Here is a 9,106-nt window from a genome sequence, read left to right on the forward strand (position 1 = left end):
CTTGCCAGTAAATGGGGGGGGGAGAAATGTACAAAACAGGAAGTCCCGACTGCTGTTCTTTTTGGAACAACAACAGAGCCACATGGTAGTTTGCATGGCATTTGGAAGGGCAGCGGAGATGTACAGCTGAATTGCGAATTCTTTTTGAATGTTGCATGTTGCTTGTGAGCCATAGTTAAGTTGATGCTGAGCTGTCAGTTGTAACTTCCTGAGTCTGCCTTTGCTTGGGACCAGCAGTTTAAAAAAAGTCTTGGTTGCTTTTATTCAAGCTGCCTAATAGAAGCCCTGCTGTTCAGAAATGAAAACTCTATGTCTGAGTAATGCTCTGTGATTAAGTGAAAATATAGTTTGCCTGTTGGATATAGCGGAGAAACTGCTGATGGGAACAGATGTCCTCTCGTGACCGCGTTAAGATCATTTCTACATCCTTTGAAAATGCCAAAAGCTGTATAACAAGGGAAGTACCATGAATAATCAGTGTGTACTCTTACAAGATAAACACAAACATAAGTACCAACTAGCAGACTAGGAATAGTTTTGCAGTCTGTTCAATTCATACTTCTAAAACATGGACTTTCTTGCTGCTTGTATGCACTACTTCCTAGTTTAAGCAGACATAGTTGTACACTGTCACTGAAATGTTTAGGGGTTAGTATTCCTCAGAATATATTTTTGCAAAGTATGTCTTGTAAATATTTTAATTTGTCAGTTAGGACATGGAAAACAAATGTTTCCATTGAAACGTTTTTTTTTGCCAAAGACAGCACTGCTGGTGTTCACAAATCATCTAGCTGCTGTGTTTAGAGCAACAAAAGGTTAGCTAGCATTATTCTACAGATGTCCTAGAGTTTTTTGGCTCAGCATGCTTAATGACCTTGTCTTTTCCATTGAAACTGACACTATGAAAGCTAGTCATAAAGTGCATGTTTGCATTTACTGCAAGGTGATGCATTCTGTTTCATATGTATTATCTTTTTTCTTTCTTTTTTTTTATCATGGCAGCATTTGTTTTGTGGAAAATTTGGTGTTTAGTGCGTTGCTGCAGGGGCCTCAGGATGTTTGCTTTAGCACAACGGAGGTTTCCGTCAGACAGGTCAGGTGACATCAATATGACTCTGCTTCTACTGATGTTTCACACAACCCACATATGTAATGCAGCAGTGATTTATGATCAGCTACAAACACTCAATCAAAGTATTCGAAGGGTACATGTAAATAGTTGCTTTCAGTAAGAGCTAGGTCTAGGGCCTCCATTAGACACTGATGGCAGCTTAATTGGGCTGTAATGGCCACTTTGGTTCCCACCACTTCATTACAACCATATGATCCTCACAGCTTTATTGGCAACACTTGGGCCCTGGGGCAAGGACAGAGAGTGTAAGCAGGTTTTATGACCTCTTCTCTGTAAAGATGAGACCTCCCGGCCCTTCTGTCAACTCCTTCTGCGCTCAGCAAAAATTCCTTACATTTCCTGGGAGGATAGGTTAGAAATGGGTGTTAGGTCACAGAAATAATGAATAATGAAGCTTGTTCTTCTTTTTTATGAAGCATTAGGGTTGTCAGGTTTTGCAAAAAAAAAAAAAAAATGTAGCAAATTTGACTGTTTTTACAGCAGCAAAGAAACAGGTTCTGTCAGGACCACACCAGCAAATGAGGATAATCAGCACTTGTTTCTCATGAGTCACCAGTGTCATAATTTGCAGAATAAGTAGGGCTTAAACTTCCACTGATCTGTGCAAGAATGTGTATGACAGATTTGTCTTAGCCCGCCAAAATGCGTGTTTGTTGGTGTGGTTCCCAGGACAACGGCCTGATGGGACCTCTGCCAGTGTGGCCTGGTGTTTTTGGTATCACACTGGTGGCTGGCTGCTGCACGTTTCCAATGAGTTCCTCTACTCTTTATGGAAAGAGGAAGAGTGGGGAGAAATCGAAAGACAACCTAATCTTTGCAAGTCAAGTTCTGCAATATTGGAATACCTTTTTTTTTTTTTTTTTTTTTTTAAACAATAACAGCTTGTCCTTCATTAGTCAACTTCAAAAGTTTTTAAACTACTCAGGAGAATCTGTTGTGGGTAGTATTGTAGCTGTACTCCTCCCATGCTTAGAATTGAATTGTGGTTTTCAGGGGTGTGGTTTGTCTTCCTCACTTGTCTTCACTTCCTCTAAACTCCAGCTGCAGATAACATTTGTGAAGGTAGGTGCTACCTTCACAATGCTCATTTTCTGACTGCAGGCCCTGAATATAGTCATCGCCACTTTAATGTTGGCCTGCAGGACGACAGTCACACCCTTCTAGCTAATCACTCAAGGAGTTAAGATGCATGCACAAAACTAAACACCATTATTATTTATCTGCCAAATGGTAGGAGGGAACACCTACTTTAAACCACGGTTTGCAGAGCTTAGTTCAGTGGCTTTATTCTCAGGGACAATAAAACAGCCTCTTTGGTTATGAAACTACCCTCTATCACTTGCTCTCTGTCCTCTGGTTAAATCCCGTGCCCCTTCTTTGAGTGCGTTGTTAATAATGAACTGCACAGAGCTCAGTTTAAAACGGGTCCGGAAGTGGCTGAAAGTCGTTTTAGGTTTCCTGTTGAGGTTAACACTGTAGAATGCCACGGTAAATGCTGCATTTCTCTTTCAGTACCGTAGCTGGGGCTGGAATTTGTTTTGATTGCAGGTGTTTTGGAGTAGGTTTTGCTCATAAATGAGGTTTCCTACAAGCATGTTGTGGTTTTGATAGTGAGTAATGCTGTGCAGTGCAGGCCAGTTACATGAGGTTGAAAATATGAGGCTGTGATATCCAAGGTGCACTCTGGGCATAAGTCCAAAACGCATTCCATTCATATCTGAAGTGAGGGTTGCTTACTGTGGTGAAACTGCAAATTCAGAGAACCAGAAAATAACTGTTAAGTGCTGGAAGTCCACCTGACATATCCAATTTGTTTGTTATTGCACAGACAAAGTGCTCATACACGCATTAACTAATTTAGGTCACAAAGAAAACCGTTTCGCTGGCTGACATCCAATCTGTTCAGTTTTTTTTTTGTTTTTTTTTAAACCTCAGAGCTGCTATTTATTTTCCGTTACACATAAATGTGTCCAGAGAGTACTCTTGAAAAGTGATAAAATGTTTATGTGTGCACCAGTTGAACTGTGGAACAATGTGCTGTGCTTTTTGAACAGCACCACAAATAGAGTAAAGAGTGTTAACCATCGTTGCTTTCAGGTGTCAGAAGTGCTACAGACTGGGAGGAGGAAGGGCAGGCATAAATGGTGCTGCAGCTTGAGGCCTCTCGAGCGTCTTTCTTGCAAGGAACAGAAATTTAAGTCTGTTTCTGAAGTAAAATGAAATCAGTTTGATTTTCTTTTTAGATTACTTGCTTATTTAATGCATTTGCCTAAGGCCTATTCATACAGTACACAGAACACTGACCTTTGTCATGTGGCATCTGCTGATGCCACATGACAAACCTCCACAGTGTTAAAGGATGAGCCACTAAGCAGTGATTATAACACTGCAGTGTGTACTACTATAGACAGCAGTCATTCACTCAGGAGCAGTATCCACCAACTGCATGGAGTCACCCACAGCCTTCACACACTCGCTGACAGGATGATGAAGATCCATGCAAAGTGAACTCAGAGACTTTCCTCAGGAGCTCGCCGCCACACTGTCACACTCCATGACTGACTACATCTGTGTATGTGACAAGATCGCTGTAATTACAGCAGAGTCAGTGTTTCGCGTGACAGTGCATCTGGATTAAACAACAGTTTGGGTTTGGAAGGAAGTCTCAGATCTGTGGCGAGCCAGGCGATGCGACACACACTCACTCACACACACAGTCCGGATTCAGACTGTTATGAGGTAATGACTCGGGGAAACTTTACACAAAAGCACACAGCTACACTGCTTCCCTGCTCTAAAATTCTTCCTTCTGTCCTGGACCACCACACATCTTTAAAATGACAAATTCATCACTGCACTAGTATGCCGTGGAGATAGCAGTCACAGGAAGTGAAGTCACAGGAACTTTGGTATTTCAACCAAGGGATCAATAAACTACTACTACATTTTTTGCTGACATCAGTAAATGACCATGACTGTGCCACATACACTGCACATATGTATATATGTATATATACATCCTGTGCAATATCCCATCTGCCCTCCCGTCATATTTCTTTTCAAGATCTTCTTATTTAATCACTAGTGTACATATATTTATATTTATAGATACATATATATTTAGTCATCTTTTCTCCTTTACCACGTCTCTCTAATATTTTGCTCCTTACTATTTTTTATTACTTTATTTTATTTTATTATATTTTATTATATTTTCTTCTACTGTATCATGCTGCTGAGTGACTGCTGCTCGTCAAACACATTTCATTGCAATGTTGACCCTGTGCTAACTTGCATATGACAAATAAAACTGAAAACTGATATATACTTGCGCGTGCATATTATGCATATTATTTTAAAACCTAATATTGCCTACAAAGACAATCAAATGACCTTTGATTAACAAATGTCATTACAGGCATAGTGCTGACATTAGTGCACTAACAGGGATGAAAGGAGAGTAAAGTGTGTGCAGTATTCTCACAGTGCTCCCCTCTCAACTGCAGCACAGCTGTCTTAACAGCACCCCCGCCTTCCCTCTGTTCCCCTGCAGGGGTGTGTTTGGGGGGGGGGGGGGAGCATTGTGTTTCTATAAGCTAGTTGTCCCATTGGGCTTTGCTTCCCTGGCACGGTACCACCTCTTGCTCTCAGATCCAATGAACAATGAGTGCTGCAGATTATTAGCATTGTTGTGTCCCATCTTTCCAGATGAGGATAAAGAGATAGCTGAAAGAAAACAAATACAGTGCTTGGTAAGCGAGGTCTGGCCTGCTCCCTCTTGGTGCACCGTAAAGTTCAGTCTGGCTCAGATTGCTATGTAAAAAGGGGGGGGGGGGGGGGGCCTATGTCTGTGGATACACCTTTGCGGAATCAGAGGACTCACTCTTTCATGCAGGCCTTCTTCTATTTTTAATTAGCCCAGTTTGATGTCTATTCTTGAGCCACTCCCTTAAAGTTTGTGAGAAAATGAGTCTTCCTTTCTGGAGCAGTGTCTCTTGGCTCCAGGCAGCGTGATGATGGTGACACAAAGGATCCTCTGTGTCACTTGGCTGTGATGCAGCAGAGTTGAGCACACCACACGGACTGCTGGAGTCAGACTCTCCCCCAATCTGGTATTGGGGGGAGTGCTGCACTGCTACCTCGTGTTAAATTGTTTTACAAGGATTCTGATTATGGAATCCATTGCAGGTGTTCACTAGCCCAAGACAATGATTAAACTTATTTAAAAAAAAATAAATAAAAAAATCCGAGTATGCATTAGATAGGACTTGTGTTCCAAATACAGGTTTTCCACAACATTAAGAGTTATTCCTACTTATAGCACCATCTGTTGGCAGAAAATGCCCCCATTCTGTCTTGATGGTTACCAGAATCCACAGTAATGTGCATATGTGTCTGATATATATGATAACAGATTACTGAGACACTGCTGCTGCTTCACTGTGGGCTGTCCTCATTTACAGTGGGCCTTCCTATTCCCCTGTTGTGTGAGCCTAATTAGTCATCCACAGGAACAGCACAACTACACCGTTTTAATTATTTTTGGTTAACATTTAAGGAAAATGCCAGGGATGGGGAAATATATTTTGAGTTACTTAAGTGGAAGACCCATGGATGGGGTGGGGGAGAAAGTGTTGACACAGAATAATGGAGCTCCCCTTTACCCCTCTAATCTCCTCAGTAACCCCTCTGGGTCCTGTCCCCACCACACTGGGGGGCATGGACTTATTACCAGCTGTGAGTCAAATTAATTAGGCAAACGTGTCCCAGCCAAACCAAAGCAGACCTTAACCGCAAGTTAATTCTGACTGTAACGGTCCAGCTGCACAATGTGCAAGTGAGAGTGGCACAGGAGGGCCACAGGGAATGATTATCTTACATGATCCGCTGTAGTTATTTATAGTAACTGTAAATAAAAAATAAAAAGGCAATTAAACTCACTTGCTCGTTCTTCATAGGCATTCTCATCGACCAACATCTGTAATCTGATTCGATCCCACCACACCTCTGCCTCTCTTGATCAAATGCTCATTTTAAACATTCACATGTACAGTTAGAAGAGACTGGTTAACTGGTTTGTTAGCTGGAACAGAAAGGAATACACATACAATTTTCTTCATGTTTTCAGATTGCTTGATTTCATGTTGACTCTATACACAAAGCTAAAGCACCTGCGCCTGTAGTATTATTAGCCACTGCTCTGCTCTACTAATAATACCAACTCTTAAATTCAGGGAAATTTATATACAGTGGGCTTTTCTGCCTATTAAAATAGGTAAGTGTTGCATTCATCCAGTGATCATGTTGGACCATTTCATTAATGTGTAATCAAACTTGGATCTATTGTACTATTTCTTTCATAAATCAATTTGAGTATTTAGGGGGATCTCATCCTGTCAACTTCAGTATTAACATTTTACTTGGCCTGAGTGTTTGAGGACAACGTGCTCATTACCCTACAGCTCTACTGTGTAAACAGACAGCAGCATGAAAGGCTGTGAGGGGCCCCTGCATGCCTGTGGGAGTATGGGGTGTACTTCATGGTTTTATGCTTGAAAAGGAACCATAATCTTCCACCTAATCTGGGGCTTTGAGTGGAATTCCCCTCACATGGATGGCAAAAGCTGGCATTGCAGATCTCTGTTGTCCTCCATTTTTAAAGATTGGGGACCCCACATAAAGATATAAATTGAAATTTTAGTTATACATTAGATTTGTTACCCTAACCTCACTTCATATGAAAAGTTAACAAAACTGTCTTCACATCTTAATATTTAATTGTTGAGTGAGCAGCCTGGCTCTTTAATTAATCAGTGCACACAATTAAATCCTTTCCTAAGTTTCAGATTTTAAGCAACTACTTCTTACAAGTGTCTGAATTTACATAGATGAAAATCACAAAGAAAACCACTCTAAACACCACTTATCACTGTCATCAGGTGCTTATTTCTGCATGAGGTTATCTATATTTTTATGTAAACATGTAATTGTACATATTATCCAATTATTTAATTATCACTTGCTAAATATTCCAAGTTTAATGACATACAATGGGAAAATATGTCTGTGCTCAAGAGCAGAAGTCCAATAGGTTTCATGTTTGCAGCTTTTTGCAGATGCCTAGGGCATAAAGGCTTCACTTTCACATCTGCTTAACTGTATTTTGTATAAACAAGACGAACTGCAAAGACCCAGCGGGATGATGCCTCTTGCTCAAACAATGCACTTGTTTCTCCGATCTGTCCTTCACATGTCTGCCATCTAGCTTCACAGCAACAGAACTACATGGACTGAAAGGGAACTCTACTGTTTTAAAGAGCAGGAAAAAATAGTGTCTGTGTGTTGATTTAATCATGTGTGCTCCAGTCAAATAACACACACAGTAATTTAACAGCATGCTTCCCTTTAAAAAGTTAAAAAATTTTAATATCTTAAACAAGCTCAGTACACTGTTCCAAGTTTCTATGTCACAATCGGAGTCCGATAATCAGGCTTTTCTTCGAATGTGCAGAATGTGGATGTCTGGACTGCTAAATTCTGGGTCTTGTTTCTCTGAAGGAATCTCCTCACAGCAGAAGTTCTGTTGCAGCAACTTAAAAAGAAATGAGAGCAGGTCAGACGATAGCTATGACAAATATCTCCACTTAGTTTGTGGAAATAAAAACATAATCTAACCTCAAAAAACTGCCTTTCCACTTCTGGGTTGACACCCTCAGTGCGCTGCTCATAGCAGCAAACAATGCAGGTCTCTGGTCCACAAAGCAGCTTCAAGCTCTCCACCAGTGGAACAATTGACTGTATGGAAATAAGATGACTCACAATGAGACATACAACACTTTTTCAGAATGATTGTAATGTTGCAATCTTGTAGGGGATCATAATGGATTGAAAACTACAGGAAAGTACCTGCTCATAATAGATGCAATCTGCCATAAGGACATAATCTGGGGGAGGCAAGAATTCAGACACATCTTCACCCCTGTAATAGTGGAAATAAAATATTAAGCATATGCTGAATGTCCCGCTGAAGTATTACTGTGAAATTTATATTAGGAGCATAAGACAAATAGAAATGTAAGTACAAACCATTTCAGTACCTTGGCAGTTATGGATCCACTGCTAATAAGCGCCTGGTTTTCGTGGATGTTCATCTTCAACAGGATCTGTAAATCTTCTAGGTCTGTTACTATTACCTGTGCTCTGCAGGAATTTTGTTTTAAAAAATATTAATAAATCACCAATACTGACTTTTCCCATATGATTACTAAAACATAGTAGTAGTGCAAGGAATGACGTTTAAATATTTTTATATTTAAACACAACACTAAGATCACATATTTTAAAAAAAAACCTCACCCTAGCGTTGCTACCATAAGACCAACTACTCCCGTACCAGCTCCCAACTCCAGCACAGTCCTACCAGACCAAACGTTCACACCTGAAGACGGATCGTAAAACTGCTTTGTCTCTAAATACTTTGCGAGAACAATAGCTGCATCCCACACAACGCAGCCAACATCTCCCAAGAAGCACTGCTTAACTTTTAGGGCACAACCGTCGTTTCTGTCTATTTCTCTGACAAAATATTCATTCTCGTCCGCCTTAGCCGCCATGTTGGCCAAAACAGAAACAGAAATAGAACTTCCGGTCTGATATATTTTTCTAAATAAAAGACTTACCTCGCCCAACATTAGGACTGGTGCACAGAGTTGTGCTTGATGCTTTAAAAAAGTTATGTATTTCTAATATTTCTATTTTTTTATTTTAAAAATACAATCATAAACAATGAAAAGTCTATGGCATCACAAAAATATAAGATACGACAAGAAATACTTATCTTAATATTTATTTTAAAAAAAAAGAATACAATTAAAATTACATTTTAATAGCAAAAAATCAAACAGAATTTAAACAGAAGTTGCAAAAAAAATAAAAAATAAAATACAGTTAAATTAAATTAAATTAAAGACATGA

At 40.0% G+C, this 9,106-nt stretch overlaps 1 protein-coding gene across 1 annotated transcript; it reads right to left on the minus strand.

The window, feature by feature from the left end:
- Positions 1 to 7,531: 7,531 nt before the first annotated feature.
- vcpkmt (valosin containing protein lysine (K) methyltransferase) lies at positions 7,532 to 8,769 on the minus strand. The gene is made up of 5 exons (XM_084914995.1): positions 8,489 to 8,769; positions 8,219 to 8,332; positions 8,039 to 8,111; positions 7,808 to 7,927; positions 7,532 to 7,724 (listed from the first exon to the last, which is right to left on the minus strand). Exons 1-5 carry the CDS (start codon positions 8,743 to 8,745, stop codon positions 7,620 to 7,622), a joined length of 669 nt encoding a protein of 222 aa, XP_084771121.1. The 5' UTR covers positions 8,746 to 8,769; the 3' UTR covers positions 7,532 to 7,619.
- Positions 8,770 to 9,106: the final 337 nt, after the last annotated feature.

The sequence above is a fragment of the Perissodus microlepis genome, chromosome 19 (assembly GCF_051167445.1).
Source record: "Perissodus microlepis isolate ML-2025 ecotype Zambia chromosome 19, ASM5116744v1, whole genome shotgun sequence".
NCBI classification, from domain to species: Eukaryota; Metazoa; Chordata; class Actinopteri; order Cichliformes; family Cichlidae; genus Perissodus; species Perissodus microlepis.

Coding starts and splice junctions, on each gene's coding strand:
- vcpkmt (XM_084914995.1), bottom strand. CDS start 8,745: ATGGCGGCTAAGGCGGACGAGAATGAATATTTTGTCAGAGAAATAGAC. Junction 8,333..8,488: donor CTTATGGTAGCAACGCTAGG/GTGAGGTTTTTT, acceptor AAATTCCTGCAG/AGCACAGGTAATAGTAACAG. Junction 7,725..7,807: donor TGGAAAGGCAGTTTTTTGAG/GTTAGATTATGT, acceptor TTTCTTTTTAAG/TTGCTGCAACAGAACTTCTG.